The following is an 18549-nucleotide window of genomic DNA, read 5'->3' on the forward strand; positions in this document are numbered from 1 at the left end:
CAAACAATTTCTATTTCAAATAAATGCTGTTTATGACTCTTTCCACAAAAATGTTAAGCATTTTTCAACATTAATAAGAAATGGTTCTTGCGCACCAAATCTGCATATTATAATGATTTCTGAAGGATCACGTGACACTGGAGACTGGAGTAATGATACTGAAAAGTCAGCTTTACCATCACATAAATACATTTCATTTTTAAATGCTTTAAAATAGAAAAGAGTTATATTTAATTTTAATAACATTTCAAAATATTACTGTGCTACTATTTTATATATTTTTTATAAAATAAATGCAGCCTTGGTGAGCACTTCTAAAAGCAGAAAATAGGTTTATGTTAGAAGTAGCTTGAAATTTAAGTCCTTAATGACTGCGAATCTTCCACATTTACAAACCAAATATGACAAATTTAAATATGCAGATGAGCCATATGGCTTTTTTTAGGAGCTCCTGGTCAAAATATGTTTACTTTTTATGATAAAGAGCAGCTTGGACATTCTTGAAAATATCATATTTTTTGTTTTACAGAAAGTCATATGGTTTTGAAACAGGTGAACTATTCCTTTAACCGCGGTGACCCACACACACACTCACACACACACTTATGTACTTACTTATGTACTAAGCCCAATTTCATTGCCTTCAATGCCCACTTAGAACTCTGTATTGTGCTGTGTAATGCAGAGGCCTAACCTTATGCCATCCCAGAAGCCCCCGCTCTGTGCTCGGCTTAAGAGACCCCTCTGCTCTCCATCTCTGTCCTCCCACTGGCCCTCTCCAGGCTCCAAAAAATGGAGAACCCCCAGGGGAAACAAAAAGAAGATGAAGAAAAAAGCTAAAGAAATATGCACAGCGCCACTCTCAAAGTTGTTGCCCTGGTAACCGGTGAGGGCGAGGGACTGCAAACAATGAAGCCAGATCCCTTTTTAAGTGTTGCTAATTAGCTTGCCTCCGCTTGCTCTTTGTGTTTGCCATCTTAAAAAGAGACTAAAGTCAACAGGGAAAGGCATTGGGGAAGAGAAGACAGAGAATGTTGGTTTCTATTTTTCTTCTCCTTAATAGCCATGGATGGAGATAGAAGGGAGATGAAGGCTACTTTCTGCCGAGTGATGTGGATTGATGATATAGATTGATGTTAGTGATGTAATTAAATATTGATGAAGAAGATGTGAAACCTGCAGCTGGTTCAGTTTTGTTGAAGGTTTGCTGAAAGAAAGTGGGTTTGCTTCATCGTATTTACTTGGTGCATCATTATAGGACATTTTGAGTTTTGGGAGAGGACACTCCAGTAGCTGCTTCTCTTTCGTCCATGGTATTTGTGCTTAAAGACATGAGATAGCCTCATAGCACACGGTTTCCTCTCTGTATGATTTTATCTTTCTTAACACTTCTTCAAATCTCCCCACTTCTGTTCAAGCACATGGTAGAAACTTTCCCTATGCTGTATATCCTTTTTGGTCATTTTCAGAAGATCAGTATTGCTTGAACCATTACCAGGTGTAAAGTTAAAATCAAACTTAAAAACACAAACTTTATTTCTTTAGTTCTTCTCCAAGCGAACAGTTTTGAGTGCTCCTCTTTTTAAACAATACACTGTGTGTGTCTTTTTTACTAGCTAACTTTTGGCAACATCCCAGTGCATATTATTAATTTTTTTCTTTATTAATAAAAACAAAGAAATGTGTTCCATATGTCTGGTTTGGATGGGAAGCCCTGCTGCCAGTTAATGCTGTCCTCACCATGGAGACCAGGTCAGTCTGTTTTTTACATGTGTTTGTAGGAGGATGTTTTGGACGGCGTCCCATTGAGCTAGGTCACTCATGCCGTGACTCACATCGCACCCCAACACCTTCGTATTGCCCTGAATCGTCCCTGCAGACTCGCTCCGAGATCTTGAAAAGCTCTTAAATACGACAAGACCTTGAAAGTCCATTTTTGCTTATTAGTTTTTGCAGTCCGCACAGCAGAGAGAGGTTGAAACCCTATCAAAAAGAACTTTGTTTGGCTGCCAGAAGGGCGGTGTTAAGAAAACCACAGCAAAACTGCCGTGCAATTGCCATCAATTAGCCGGCTGTGCAGCTGCCGAGGCTGGAGGATTTCGAGACGACCCGTATCCTGAACTCTCCAAGCTCTCTTTCTCTCTCTCTGAGCTGTCTCAACGTTGAACTCTCACTAATGCTGTGGTCCTCAGCACTACAAAGTGAGCTCAAGGTGCCAACAACGAGGTAATGATGCCCAGAGAGCCCAACCATAGATGGATTACACTTCCTCTTTTGCTCTTTCAGTATGGGACATGGGGATAGGTTACTGCCAAGAGAGACACCAGGTACATATGAGCTCATTTGAGCCTCTTTCACCGTTCGCCTTTTCTTAATGAGTTCAACAGCCTTGCAGTCCTTGCAATCTTTTTCACAGTTTTCAAAAACAAAATCTCCCTGACATCTGAAACGCTGCTGCTGCTATAGTATTGCAGCTCATATTTACTTTTTTTTTTTTCCCCCAGCAGGCTTTTTGTTTTAACATTTTGGGGGACTTAGAGGTGAACAACGCACATCTGGAAAGCAGCAGAAGCAGCAAGTTTCAAAAAGGTCCCTTTTGTGAAAAATAGGATTTAAAAAAAAAAAAATGAAAGCGGTCAGGGTTTTCAAACATTACAGCATATTTTGAAATTTTTTGCTCCCTTAGTTTTATTTTTTTATTGCCTTGGCTTTAATTCCCCCTTTCCTCATTTTAATGGCTGATGGGAGTCTGCTGTAGCCGTTTAAATTTTAAGGTTTTGCCGTAGCCTTTCTATTGCGGAAACATTACATTAAATGGCAAAAAGGGACAGGGGGCAGATGTTTTTAGATGATTTCGCCATTGAATAATTCACTCAATTTTGCCATTTTCAGATGCGTGTTCTAATGGATGTGAACACAAACAAATGTGACGAGTGACTGCGAACCACACGATGGAACCGGAAGTGACAAATTAAATCTAACTTGGGCCAAAATGGCACAAGGTGGGGAAGAAAAGGAGAGAAATCTGGTTAGAAGTGCAGTTTATTTGTAACCCACCATGAAATTGGACAGCTCTGCAGGCTATGACAGTAATGAGTCATGGGGACCAAGTTAAGACCTACGAACCCGTCGAACAACACACACCTCGTCCCGTAGCCCAGGGGGGACAGCTGCTAACAGGCCCAGTATGTAGACAAAGCTCATTTGGTCACCAGCTGTGTCAGAGCGTTCCAGCATTAAAATAGAGTAAGTCTGGTTCTCTGGCAAACAATAATTCATCCTTTAGCGATTATCGGTGCAGATAGTCTCTCTGGAAAATTACGTTTATATTGGCCTGGCCAACACTCCATAAGCAACAGTGCGTAACGCTTTCAATTGTGTGGACAAACACATCTGCAGTGGCAGATTCCTCTGACAGTTGACAGTGATGCATTTGATACATTACAAGCTGCCGCTACTGAAAGCCATGCTTTACGTAAATATGCCATTCAGATACAAAGCAATCCCAGAAGTTGTCACACTCGTAAGTAATAAAGCGGTTACCGTCAGAAGTGGCGAAAGGAAAGAAGCGGGTGCATTGTGCGCATGTAGTTACTCAGAGTTTGAAGAGGTTGTACTAGCAGGTATGATTACTTTTGCCCAATCCCTCACATGAGTGATGTTTTGGATGCCGGCTTGTATTACATCTGTGAAACTTTTCTTTCATCTCACCCCTCTCTTCTTCTGTTTCTCTTATCCAACGCAAGCAAACAGAAACAGCTCAAGTCTTCATTTTAGACACATTACAAGGAGAAAGCTGAACTTTCCTAATTCTAGATGGATCAACCCTGAACCTCAGAAGAAGCAGCTTTTGGAAAAGCTTTACTTTTCCTTTAAGGTTGAATGGCACCGATTGGGGGAAAAAAGGGCGTCTTTGTCTTCCTCGCTCCGCTCCTGATTCGGAGGTGGCTATCATGCAGGGTGCATGCTGAACAAAAGCACCCAAGTGTAACAAGTCTCCCCTGTTTGTACTGCTAAAAGTTCTTTTTTCCCCTTGGTGCAACGCGGGATGTTTTTTTTCCCCTAAACTTTACCATTCCAGTCTCGCCTTTAACACTGTTGATGTTGAGTAAGGGGAAAATAAGCTTTGGCAAGTTATTTATGAACTGCCATTTTCTAAATTGGAAATATATTCTGTCTTCATACCCTTAAAATAGATTTTTTTTGTGGCATGTTTAGGTTTTGTTTCTAGAGCGTCTGACCACATCTGTCTGTGCTTGTGGTTGTAGTATGAGGTAGGTAACATTACTTACATGAAAAGAACACCCTGTTGCTTTCCTAAACAGTCTGATTAAATTACAGAGTACATTTGAAATAGAAATTATTATATTATAGAAAACTGACCTCACCTATTTGCGTTTAGTCTAAAATTTCGTCACAAGGTGCTGAGACACTCATATTTGTTAAATTATATTATTTATGTTTTGCTTAAAGCAAAGTAAAGAATCATCTCTTTAATATCTTTAGTTGTTTCTCCTAATCCATAGAGACATGGAAAGCTCAGATTTTTATTAGAGGTAATGTTTTATATTTAGGTGAAAGTCAACTCCATGAGGTCTCCTGAGCTTTGTAAAACTGGTTAGGACAAAAACATAGTTCTGTCAAGTTGCAATGTGTGACATAATTCCTCAAAGCAGCTTTGAGTGCGGGTAAATATGCCATTTGGCAGTAGAAGCCAGAGTGTAAGTGGAGCTTGTTGACAGGGGTTTATTTAAGAAGGAATTAAAAATGCAGCACTGGGGCCCTGAGGGAGGCCATCACTGTTACTTCGTTGACCTCTTCTAAAAGGGTCCTCACTTGCTAACTATAAATAACTGCACATCATATCTAACTCTGACTGGAGATCAGCACAGAGCTGGGGGTTTGATTGTTTGAGTGTTACCAGCAGCAAGATCTGTTTCATAAAGCTGATGTACAGTAGATGGGCCAAAAGGAAAGACAAATTTATTTGAATTAAGATCTCAAATAAATGCAGTGAGTTTACATAAAATGCAATGAGATTAATCAGACAACAAAAGAAACCATTTCTAAGAAAAAGACTTAAGTTAGAGTCTCAGTAATATTACAATCTCATCTAAAGTTTTAGAAAAGGACAATGTCTTAGACTGTGTTCTGATTTCAGTAAGAACTGTTTAATATATAATTTGTTTCTCCTAGACAGCAATAAGATTAAATGGGGAACTATTTGATTTATATTTATTTATATATTTAGTTGAGTGTAGTTTTGCGGAATAGTTTTTAGTATTTATATTATTTTTACCGTTTTAAGAAAAATAGATTATAAAAATAAAATATAAATAAAGGATTTCACTTTGTTTCGTACTTCCCGCCTCTTTCTACCCTAATCGGCATCAGTATCTCCTGAGCTTCTCCCAGCATACAGTGGCAGCCTCAGTCTGTCTTCACCTCTGGATCCGCCAACTCCAGTAACATGATTCCCTCTGACCCTTTGTGCCACCCTGGCCCCCCTACCGCTCTGCCGCCATCCACCCTCCCACACCCATGGATGGCCCACCGTGGGCTCTGTTTTTCTACGGGGGTGGTTGCGGGGGGGACGTTGCAGGCGTCAACAATGGTTCTCTGTCAGCGATGATGGATCATTCCTGCATATGGTGCCCACCTGTCCGCCGAGGAGCCGACTTCACTGTTTAGATTTACAGGAGAGAGAGAAAAAGCGAGCGAGCGCCCCGCGTTCTGCCCTCTCCCTCATTCTCACTCTCACAAACACAGGCGGATTAGGGCTCCGATTCATCACCTCCCAGTCTTGTTTACTTAAGCAACCTGAGCGTAATGAATAAAAGCTGGGACATCTAGGAAAGAGGTGCGCAATCACCCTTGTTTGTGTGTTTTACCGTGTTGTTTTGGAATGTCTGTCCTAAAGCCGCTCAAAAATTTAATCGGCCGTATTATTATTGGACTCAGGCACATCTGCGCGCACGGACGTGACTGTCACAACTTTTTTAGAACGAGAGCGAATCGTACTATGTGCGTATGCCAAAACGAATTCTTCCCTGGTATTTTCCCATAATGGACCCTCACCTTGAGGGCCCCCTCCTTCCCTCTTTCCTACAAAAAGAAAAGAAACTCAGTTGTTTTTTTTGAAACCCCTTAAAGAGGGGAGGGTGAGAGCCAAAAAAAGGAAAAGAAAAAGGGGGAAAAGATGGAAGAAGAAGGAGCCCGCCCCCCCAAATCTCCCTACACCCACCCCTCCGACCACCCTACACCCTCCAGCCCACGACCCTGCTGAATTAAAAAATGCTCTGTTATTAAAGGCGATGTCAGGAGTGTTGATTTACGGGGGGGGGGGGGGGGGGGGGGGGCTGATGACAAGTCAGAAGAACTCACACACTGTGCTGCTAAGGCCGCCAAGCTGGGCTCTGACCTCTTCACCCTCCCCTTCCCCTCTCTCTCTCTCTCTCTCTCTCTGGCTCGTCCGACCGCCCGCCCTGCACTGCAATAAAACCTGTCTAACTAAACAGCACAATGGAACTGTTGTTGGACCCGGCCAGCCACGGCCTCCCTCATATTTTCTTTAAAGGTGCAGCGCTCACCAGCGAATGCCACAAAGCTTTGGGAGAGAGAGAGATGGGAGAGAGATAAGATGAAAGTAGGTAAGCGAGAAGAAAGAAGCAACTCATGTCCCTGTTTGAAATCTGGATGTGTTTTTCGCTCCCTGCTTAGATGTATGGATGGAAGTTATAAAGCGTTTTCCCCCCTGTTTATACTCCAAATCTTTTTTTAACCTCCACTGTTCGTGAAAGCAATAAAATTGGCAAGTCAGACTCAATAGATTCTCCAGCCACAGAACAGAGCCTCTCTCCTGTTGCTCAGAGAGACTCACCGACCCCAGACGCTCTCATTTTGGGCCCATTTAGTGCCGCCAGCCTCCGGTGCCGCTCCTGAGCTCAGTGCATCATGATTAAGAACAGCCGTACTGACCACTTGTTCATCACTAGATATTGTGCCTTCTCCTTAAATGATTAGCTCACCCCAAAACAATTTTTTCTCTTCCACATTTCATTCCAAACTCATATAACTTTTTTTAGTGCAGTACAAAATGAGATCTTAAAGAGGAAAACTGAGCAACTTATTTCCATACAACCAAAACAAGGAGCTAAATAAATGAATTAAAAATAAAAGGGAAACTAATTCATATAAAATAATAAAGATGGTACATACAACTTGTGTACTACATAATATTTCAAATCTGCGACTTTCCTTATTTTCTTTATTGTTTTATGTATTTATTTAAAAAAAAAAAAAAATAGGACAGCACAAAATGAGATTTTAGATAATGTAAGAGCAGCTTTTTTCCACAAAAAAGTGGTTTATATTGGTATAAATAAAAAAGCACAATCACAAAAGCATAGACTTTCACATACACTATATGTAGTACAGTATATTCCAAGTCTTCTAAAGCCAATTGATAAATTACCATTTTATGGACTGCTTTCATGTTACTTATGTTTTATTTATTTATTTATTTATTTTTAAAAGCACTTTTATAAAAGAAAGACAATAAGTCATATACTTTGGTGGTTATTTTTTGCCATAGTTTTTGATAATATGGAAAAGAGCTGCTTGGACATTCTGCTTGGCAGGGCAATTTTGTCTTTGATAAGAAAAAATATATAGGGCTGATTTTGAGGGTGAGAAAATCATAATAAAATGTATATTTATAGGTAAATTATTCCTTTTAAGATAAAAAAAAAATAGTCCAAGAGAGTGAGCTTGAGATGAAGCTAATGTGGTTTTAGCCTAATAGTTAAGGCTGGACTGCAAACACAAATTTAGGGGTGGTCATATTTAGAGGTGACCCAGTCACTGCCAAATTACTGATATCACAATCTATTACTATATAACCCCTGAGCAAGGCACTTAACCTCTGGTCATTCCAGAAGGGGCTGTGCATTAATTTAATGCATTGTAAATTGTTTTGGATTGAATGTGTGCACTAAATGGCTACCATTTAATCCAAATAATAGTGGCATTTATGAAAATCAAAGAAGAGTTTAATAAAGTGGTAATCAGTGCAAAAGCTTTGACCAATTGTTTATCATTGTTGCCAGACAACCATCTGGTCCAAGTTGTCTCTGTGCATGTGTGTGTGTGCACGTCTGTAAGAAGTAATTCACACCACATGCCATCAGTAGAGTGTGTATTCTCAAAGCTAGTCATAGCTGGGAGGTGCTGCCGGTCACTTTAGCTTATCCAGCCCTCCGCTGAGGTCATGAGCGCAGATGGAGGGGGTTTGGGGGGGTTCTTGCAAGCATGTGTGTGCGTGCGCACAGCGCTCAATTGCGACTTCAGCAAAAGTAGCAAGTGCTCTTGATGCAGATGGTTTTCATCACACCGACCGCTGCATGCACTCTTTCTCTCATGTGCCGATTGTACAGGGGGCCTCTCGCCTTTTTGGGCCCCCCTTTATCTCTAAAACCACCACCACCCCCTCTACAATAAAAAAGACAGAGGTGTATCTCTCTTAAATGGATTGGCAGCATTTATTTAGAGGGTCCTGGACTGCGCTTTGAAATACATCCTCCCACACATTTAGCCAGTGAGTACTTCTGCAATTGATATAATGGCTATTAGCACTAACAGTCTATTACTGATATGAGACCAGTGCTAAATGGCCATGTTTTAAAGGGATAATTCACCCAAAAACTCCTATGACTTGCTGTCTTCTGGAATATTTACACTGCTTTTCCCTTTACAACGATATCATAGAGTGACCAGCAATCGTCAAGCTCCAAAAAAAAACAAAAATAAAAACAAAACAAAACACTAAAGAGTGCTTTGACTTATGACTTGTGCACTGTTTTACAACTTTTTTAAGCCCTAAAATCTCATTTGTGCATAGGTTTGACACCAAATACCACAGATTCAATTTGGGGTCGGTAAGATGTAAAAAAAAAAAGTGATTTTAATAAAAAATAAATTAAAATAATAATAATAATAATAATAATAATAATAATAATAATAATTATTATTATTATTATATTAATCATTTGTACAATGTTTTCTATTTTAATATATGTGACCCTGGACCACAAAACCATTCTTAAGTGTACATTTATCAAAATTGAAATCTGAAAGCTGAATAAATAAGCTTTCCATTGATGTTTGGTTTATTAGGATCAGACAATATTTGGCCGAGATACAAGTATTTGAATATCTGGAATCTGAGGGTGCCAAAAAACAGAATACCTTTGAAGTTGTCCAAATTAATTTTTTGGCTATTGCTAAAAAAATATACCCCAGTGTCTTAAGACTGGTTTTGTGGTCCAGGGTCACATATTTTAAAAAGTAATATATTCCTGTAATGGCAATGATGATTTTTCAGTAAAAAACTACTTACTTTTTTTTTTGTTTGTTCATCACACAAAGCTGTGTCTGACTTGAAAAGACTTTGGATATACTTTTTGAGTTGTATGGGCCACTTTTAAGGTGAAATATCCTGACACGAGGATAAATAAATAATGACAATGGTCATTTCTGGGTGAATTATCCCTTTAATCACGGTGAATGTTAAACCATATAGATTTGCCTTCAAAGTGAGTTTACAGCTGGGTGAACTATTAAAGCTGGCTTAAAATGTCTAAAACTTGAATAGTTTACAGTCTAGGACTTTTTTTTAGGTTAGCATATGCATCAGAGTATGACTCTAAGGATTTATGTTCGGTGTCAGGTCTTTTTATTTTATCTTTTTTTTTTAAAGAGGGCTTTTCACCCCCTCCATCTTTTCATAAATCAATATTTACTATGTAACCTTCCTCTCTCTCTTCAGGGCCAGGAAGCAAATGTGCATCCTGATGGTGCTCTTCAAAAAGCTGTTTGCCCGCTGATTTACTGTAGCAGTGTTTTTTTTTTTTTTTGTTTTTTTTTGAGAGGCACATTTTGCAATTGGACCAAAGATCCTGTGCGGGTGCAGTCTAAAAAAAATACTGCCGTCATCTGTTCGTAGGGTAGCGAAGCATCACCACATGATGTGGGACAGATATCGTAGCAGGCAACGCAGTGGACAGATGATCTGAGGGAGTGTGAGAGAAAGGAAAAAAGGGTGCGGTAGAGTTACAGAGTTGCATTTTCCCTCATTCTGAAGAGAAAGCAAGGCCCCTTTCTGGCTCTGCATGGGAGGGGCCCCACACACACTCAGACTGGCAAACAGGTGGGGCCCACCGGGCAGCGCTAAGTGAATCCCTCCTGTGATTTTGAGGAAATAAGAGCAGAGTGCAAAGGTGTTGTGTATGTGTGGTGCTCACTGCTGTGTTGTCTCTGTTTCTCGTGTCCACAGGCCCTCCAGGCAGCACGCCAGTTCATCCTCCAGCAGGCCACAGGACTCAACTCCCCCAGCAGCAACGAGGTCAAACAGAGCCCCGTGCAGGTATGAGTGCCACACACTCTCACAAACACATATAAGGATTCACAAGCATAGAAACAGATGGAAGCATATGCATAAATAAATCAAGTTTTTGTCCTTTTATTTTCAGCCATCATCACCCAGCCCTATTTATCATCATGTCTTATTTTCTCAGATCTTTGTCTGTTAAAGATCTGAATCTGGTTGTCTCCCATTCCCACTTTGTACTATATTAAAGACTAGAGTCGTAAATGTGGCTCTTTGTAGTGAAGCACTGAACAATGGCACTACTTTAAGCTCAAACTTCATTTCTCATTGGGCAGGAGGTTAAACTTTCATTCCTGAAGCATATGATCCCACTGACACACTCGCATATGCACAGACACACAGGAATCTAGAGAATAAATGGAAAGTTGATATCCATTTGTTTCACTTTATATAACCTATCCCAGGTTCAGGCCTATCAATGCCAAATACTAAGTTTTATTAGAATGTTTTTATTAATATATATATATATATATATATATATATATATATATATATATATATATATATATATATATATATATATATATATAAATTTTTTATTTATTTATTTGATTATTTATTCATTCTCCATATAGGCCAGGTTATCTTTTTAGAGTAAAAAAAAATGTTTAGTAATACACTGCATTTTGCATGCGGGTTGGTAATATTTTATCAAGGTGTGTCTTCATGCCTGCCATGCTGAATTGGGGCAGTGGTAGTAACTGCCTGCTTTAGCACAGCTGTCAAATATGACAAGACCCAGTCACGTTTACACTAGAATAAAGCTTTGCTATCACAGTCATGAAACATGCTTCTTCCTGTATGAACACTGTTGTGAGACTAACACAGACTGGCACATAGGTACAGATTAGGGTGCCTGATAGAGATGGAGGAGAAAGTAAGATGAGCAAGGCAACCCCTAATAACAAGCAGAAAAAAAGGTGGATGCAGTCAATACAAGCATGGAGGTGAAAAGTAGAGAAATGTGCAAGTGAATGAACGAGCGAAGGGGTGTGTGAGAGCCGCCCAGAGTTTTTCAAATCATCAATAATCCAGGAGGATGACAGTTTAAATGACCGTGTTGAGATGTTTTCCCTTCAGGGTAATTAACATTATCAAGGAAGTTTGCTTCAGGCCCTGTCCACATGGAGACGCGTTTCTTATACATTTTGTAGCGTATAAGCACTTCGTCCACAAGGATCTGGTGTTTTAAGAGAGTGAAACCGATATTTTTTTTTAAACTAGGTCCCAGAGAGGATAAATCTGAAAACGCCAACATTTGTCTGAAAATCAAATCCTTATATTTTTTTAAATGATGATGTCAACACCCCTAATCAGACACCACTATGTCACATAATGGAAACAAAAACACGAACAAACACTGAACCATTGTCTTATTATTAACTAACATTAACACAGATTGATAAATGTATTGTTCCATGTTCGTTTGTATATCGCGCGCAAGGTTTATGCGCATAGTTCAAGTCTTCCTCTCCGTTTTTAGTGTTTACAGCGCCACATACTGGTCTTGCATGTATACAACATGGTTTTGTGCCGGTTTTGTGTAGACCTTGTATATGCAGATATTTCTTGAGATGAGGGGAAAAAAGATTGGATAGGGAAAACTGGCTTGTTGAAAAGTCAAAAAGAGATAAATCAATGGAACATTTTTTTCAGACTCCCTTTTTTCACAAGTTACTTTTTTGTCTAAGAGACTTGTGGAAATAATTTTATTTCACTTTTTTGAAGGAAAGGGATAACAATAAAAGACTTGCACTGAAAAGGGCTCTAAACATCTAGGGATCAGAATATCATGGAGACGAGTGTATTTTGGCGAAGTTTTGCACAAGAGCTAATCACATTTTCTCTCTAAAGGGAGTTACAGAGCATATGGAGAAGTGTATTCTCAGACTGGATGTTATAAGACAGTGTTCACATACACACCATAATAAGATGTGTTCTCATGAACTCTGTAGTCTGATCCACTGACCTCGACCCATGACCCTCAGTAGAGCCGCAGGTGAGGCTTTTTATTTGGGCTTCTAGGGAAGTCTTTCCCATATCAGCACAAGGCCACCCTGAATATTGATAAAGGTGAGCCCTGAGATTCTGCTTTGTAGTGTCACTTCCTCGTCCACTGCTTCAGGGCATCAACCGTCAAACCTTCCCTGCCACGGTCTCTGTACATTCCTAGTTTTTATGTTGGGTTTAAGGGACCGCAAACCGCCCCTTGTTTGTATCACTGTGGAGTGTTTCCATTACTCTTGACTCTGGAACAAGAAAAATGTCTGGTGTATAGATTTATGAGTCATGTTGGAGAACTAGATTTTTTGTAGTGATGCGTCATATCATTTATCCTTTTATAAAAGTTGATTCAGCTTCAGCTGATTATTGCTTTTATTTCACTTTTCCTTTAACTCTCAGGGTCTTATTTCAGAGTTTTATTTATTTATTTATTTATTTATTTATTTATTTATTTATTTATTTATTTATTTATTTATTTATTTATGTGTTTAAATCCGTTGTCCCGTAACAGGGAGAGCAGGGTATGGAAGTCATGTAAACTAGTCAATGGACTTAGCCTGACAGAAAATGGCCACCAGAAAGGTTAACAGCAGTGTGATGAACAAAGAAATCTCTTGGGGCCTTATAATTAGATTGTTCCTCTTCATCACTGACAAAGGTAGAAGTTACAGAGTTTTTTGTCTGATTCTTCAATCAACAGGTTGCCTTTTTAGGATAGTGAGGGCTGGAGAATCATAGATGGATATTGTCCTTTATTAGTTTATTTATTTATTTACTTATTTAAATTATAACATAATAAAATCCACACTCTTAAAATAGTGCTCCATTGCACTATAGGAGTATTTTTATCTATGTGTATAAGGTGATGAAAAGAGCACAGAATTCATCATTATGGCTATATAGACCCATTTTACATACATACACACACACACACACACACACACACACACACACATACGTTGCTTCAGTCCCATCTCTGTTGGTAATTGAAAAGAAAAAGTGTCCTCTTTTCATGTGTTATTGAGGACCTCGTTTAATAAAAAAAAATTGAAAAGACCCATTAGAGACATGCTAATTAGTTTCCTTCTCTTGAGCGTTGATAGAGAGGCTGCGTTGCCACGGTAGCACTGGAGCACCACATCCAAGATGATCCGATGGAGAGATGAGTGACTCCAGCTGGAACCTCCACCTCTGAGTGGTGAAGTTTTACAGCATGAACTATGAAAGTCCTTTGACCCTAATGAAAATTTACCTCTTGTGTTTGTTCTTCATCACAGTAAAACACAGTGCAGTGCTTATCATGCAAATAGCCACTTAAGAGCAGGTTTTGTTAAGAATTCTTTGGCATTTCTGGAAACCGGCATGAATATAGACACCTCAGATCAATGGGGACAAAGACAATCCGTACTGGATGAAGCCCTTTTTCTTGAACTTTTATTTTTAAAAACTCTCTGTTTTGTCCATTAAACGGAAATGCTTAGCTTGCACTTTGTTTTTTCCTTTTCAAAGAGGATATTTTGAAGAGAGAGAGGGTTAGAGAGGGTGACCCAGAATGCGAGAGGCCTGACAGATTGAAGACGCGAGAGAGAGAAAGAGCGAGAGGAGAAACACCCAGGGCCGCAGTGGCCGTTTCAGAGTTTGGGTTTAAGCAGTGAAGTGTAAAAGTCAATTTTTTTATCTGAAACATGAGTGAAAAGTGTAATGAACGCGGTCGATAATGGGCTTTTATATTTCTGCACCCCAGTCATCTCTTCTGTTGTGTTCCACTGGAAATTTGTTGTCATTTTTATTCTGGGGCAGTGAGGCGTTAGATAGAGCCACAAATGTGTGTGTGCGATGTGATGTCTGCAGAAAGCGAGGGACTAATGGAAGAGGGATATGAAAGACGGAGTGGTGGGGGGATTTTCCACTTGAACTTGCCCGGCTCGGGGCACTCGCGCAACAGTGGATTTTCATTTGTCCGAATGCTGTCCGAATGCTGTCAGAGAAAGCGGTCCCCAGACACGAGCTCTGAATAGGGGGAAATAAGCAAGTGACAGCTCAGAATTCTCTGCTTTTCTGGAGTCGCTCAACCCTGCAGCCCCTAGTGGCTGGCTTTTATTACACACCACACTCACAACAACAAGCAATCGCAAACTAAACTACCTGTAACACCACCATGTACTGTATAAGAAGCGCAATATGATAAACACCTGTGGGAGGTAATGGGGCTACCTTAGGGGGACGCGCAGTGATGGGGTTTTTAGATCATCCTGGAAAAAAATTAGCTTGTGAGAAGGTGGCTGTGTGCTCCAGGACTCCTCTATTTAGTCTGGAAGACATCATCACAGAGCCACCTGGTAACAGCGCCTGTAGCCTTTCAGCAGGCCCGTTATTAAAATGACAGACCTCTTTAGCTTCGCATCCCGCTCAATAGTGACCCTTCACTCTCCACATGCGGGCTAATATCTTCCATGCTTTTTGAAGGTGGCGGTGTGACTGTTTAAAAGCCCGCAACCCACCCCCCCCCCCCCACACCCTCATCCTCCCTTATGCTAACCCCACCTGGCTTCCCTTATCGCTTCCACCTGAAAAATGTGACCTCTTGTGACCTCCTGTCAGTATAAAGAGAAGGGCATTTTTCTGGTGGAACAGTGGAGGTATTTTGTTCTCCCGTTCATGTGTTCATAAAAACACTCTGCTATACCTTGATAGGGGAAGGGTAAATATAGTTGGGAGAGTTTGCATTTTGCGGTTTAGCACTGTTGCCAAGTGCATGTGAAAGTCATGGTGATGTGGTGGAGATGAAAAGTGATCATGTACATTTGGACATTATTGCAAAAAACCCTGAGAGGGTGATGCTGAGGAGTCTAAAGGTGTTATTTAGCAATAATGGCTTTGTCTGTAATATCATAATTATGTAATAATTAATTTTTTTTATTTATATAATTTTTGTATAATTATAAAATATGTGTTTATGCATTTTATAGTTGTATTCATACAAATTCTAAATCATGTGCTTATTTAAAAAAGAAAAGAAAAAAAAGCCTTTTTCTTGTGGGACAGTTTTTATAATTCCCTCATCATATCTGATAACCGCCGTCACTCCCGTATTTGTTTGGGTACACCCTTCCTCCATCCTTTCTCTTCCTGTTTGCCCCCTGACTCGGACCCCTCTGAGCCTCCATATCCCCAGCCTTAACCTCCATCCCCCCTCCCTGGCATCTTCCTCTCGCCTCATGGCCCACCACTTGGTATTGGTTTTGCGAGGCAATTAAATGCGCTGTTGTGTAAATGAGATGTGACGGCTTGTTTACCAGCTTGAGCCCGTGGGCAGTAGACTCACGAGCACACCCGTGAATAAACTGATCATAATTGCCATCAGCACAGACTGCAGGTACCTTAGTGCAGGAGGAGAGAGAATTAGAAAGTGTGAGTTGTGGGTTGAGGTTAGGCAGTCTACCAGTCCTCCATCGCTGAAGTGAGTAATTATTTTTGGTAAACAGTGCTAGAATGTTGCATGGATGCTGCGTGTGATATCTCCTCTAGTCGTCTCCTCATCATTTTTTTCTAGTATCTCTCCCACTCCAGGGCCCCGCGGTCTGCCAATGAGCTAGAAGACGGATTGTTGAGATTGACTGACTATGGTGTTTATATATTCTTTCTTACTTTATAAGCCTCCATCGTTCTCCATCACACGTGCGCAGAAACAAAATCTTCCTATTTGTCATGTTTTATAGCGCCACCTATTGTCAGATCCTGCTTTTCATTCAGAATCATGCTTTTATGTATATGGCTCATATTTTGTGAGAATCATATGTATTAAAATAGGGATGCATGATATATTGCTTATTGCTTATATTATAAATGTTCTTTCTATCACCTAACATTCACTTAAAATCAATCTTTAAAAACACAGTTAAGAGAGTCTCAAAAATTCTCAAAATGAATATCCATTTTTTGTAATCTGTAGCATTTAATTGTTTATAATGTTTTAGGTTTGATTTATTTATACAGATTATTATAGAATTTTAATATCTGCCATGTATTGGTTATTGATCATAACATTATATTTAATGTTGGTTTATTCTATTGGATACAATTTTAACATTGATGTACCCTGCAAAATGTTATGACATTTGGGCTCAAGACAAGTCCAAACCTGTTTGCTGTTTTCTTTTTGTGGTCTAAGATGTTCTTTTCAGTATCGCATTTTAAAGATTTCCTTAATTCATCCTCTCATCTTCTGGCTCACCACTGTGGATAATTGTGTTTCTGAGCTATTATATGACACCCTGTCTCAGATTTTTAGAAGAACTAAACTCTTCCTGCTTGTTAACCAGGATTTTAGATTTGGATGACCATACTCATACTACATACTCTTGACATAGTCAAAGTAATTCTTTAGCCACCTTTCGACATGAGTGTCGCTCTGTCGTAATTCATACTCCCAAGTCTGAGCCGAGTTCCCTCACAGTCTTTAAAGTGCTAGACCTTTGTGCTCTTCTCTAAATTCTTCAACTTTAAGGGCCGTTTATCAGATTTCCCCCCTTCTTTATATGGACAAGTATATTATTCCTCTCCAGCTATAAAAAGCCTTTCAAGAACTCAGCCAGTCCCAATTACAGCTTTATGGAGCTGATTTGCCACGTCTGTCCAAAGTTTAGTAACATGTTTTTATATGCTTTCACTTGAGGCTCTTTTGCCCACTTTTTCTCCTGCTCCTGTCAGTGTTTGTGTGTGTGTGTGTGTGTCTTTATGCACCATGGCACTACATGTGATAATTACCCTGTAATATGGAATGGCAAAGAATCCTCCAGAGAATGAAGATGCATTCATCATCATCCATTTATTTAAATACCATAATTTAGTGTACGGCTCATTACTGGGAGGTTGACCTTTCCCAAAATGAAGATCTCCTCTATACCTCTGTACTCGCTGCCTGGTTTCTTTCTCTCTCTCTCTTTCTCTCTCTTTTATTTCCTGAAAATGCTAATAGAGATAAATACAAAAAAGCTATTTCAAATATATATATATATATATATATATATATATATATATATATATATAGGTCTTTCAAATATATAACTGATTCATGAAAACTTTTCAGTTCTAATGTTGTTGTGTCATTGCAATATTTATGATGCTGCCTAATTAAATTTTGTCAGATAAATCATTCCAGATATTCAACATTTCTCCCTTCTATCCATCATGATTTTTTTTTTCATCTTAAGCGTCTTTCTTCAAAAATTCTTTGTGTTTTAGTTTACTCCAAGTGCAACAGGCATTGATTACCTTGGAAGATGTGCTGAAACTTCCAAATCTATTTTTAAATAGCAAATAATTTGAGTGGCCGCTTTATTAGAGCAGAAACGGTTACAACTTATCGCTGAATGCATTGAGACGCTCCATATATCCACACTAATGGAATCATATTGAATCCAGGAGCACAGGTGAAACAGCTAGGGGAGAAAAAAATGCTTTTAAGTATAGATAGTTTTAGTTTAATGAAAGTGAGTCATTTGGCAGACTGACAGTATTTTGTGTTGAGGAGGATTTCGTATTAAAACACTCTCTCTTGTTCCCCTTCAGACCCCACATAAACCACACAATGTCGGGCTTTGGCCGCAGGTCTGTCTGAAGGTTCAAAAGAGATTCACATCATCATCCTTGTGTCTGTATTTTAAAGAGCTGAGGGTGGTTGATAAGACTGATTGTAATTTATCAAGGCCTGAAAAAAAGGAAAAGCCAGATTAAGGCTCATTGGAATGCATTCTCTGTCCTTACTACTTCCTTTATGACCTCTGGGACACATCGCTCTTCTTGCAGCTTGGCTTGCCTCTCCTCTCTCTCTCTCCCTCATTTCCCATCTTTTCTCTTTGTTAATCAGTTAAACTCGCTCTTCAAATAGCCCCTCTAATTACTGCTCCACTCCCTGCGAACGGCCATCTCCCCCGCTGCTCTCTCTCTCTGTATTGAAGCTGACCTCTGTCAGTAGTAGGTAGCTCTATGTGGTGCATGTGGACAGTGCTGGTGAATCTTAATGGTTGTGGGAGGCACCAGAGGTGCCACTGAAGCTGGCTTATTAGCAGACAGTCTCAGACGCTTGTGGAGATGGT

At 39.7% G+C, this 18549-nt stretch overlaps 1 protein-coding gene across 2 annotated transcripts in view; it reads left to right on the top strand.

Moving 5' to 3' along the window:
* Positions 1-18549, top strand: part of LOC132119450 (forkhead box protein P4-like) — a 119143-nt gene that overhangs the window by 53606 nt on the left and 46988 nt on the right. For both annotated transcript variants that reach the window (XM_059529418.1, XM_059529419.1), the window contains exon 3: positions 10334-10423. In XM_059529418.1, the coding sequence (XP_059385401.1) occupies positions 10334-10423 (90 nt within the window). The remainder of the gene's footprint in view (positions 1-10333; positions 10424-18549) is intronic.

Source organism: Carassius carassius, chromosome 38 (assembly GCF_963082965.1).
Source record: "Carassius carassius chromosome 38, fCarCar2.1, whole genome shotgun sequence".
Classification (NCBI taxonomy): Eukaryota; Metazoa; Chordata; class Actinopteri; order Cypriniformes; family Cyprinidae; genus Carassius; species Carassius carassius.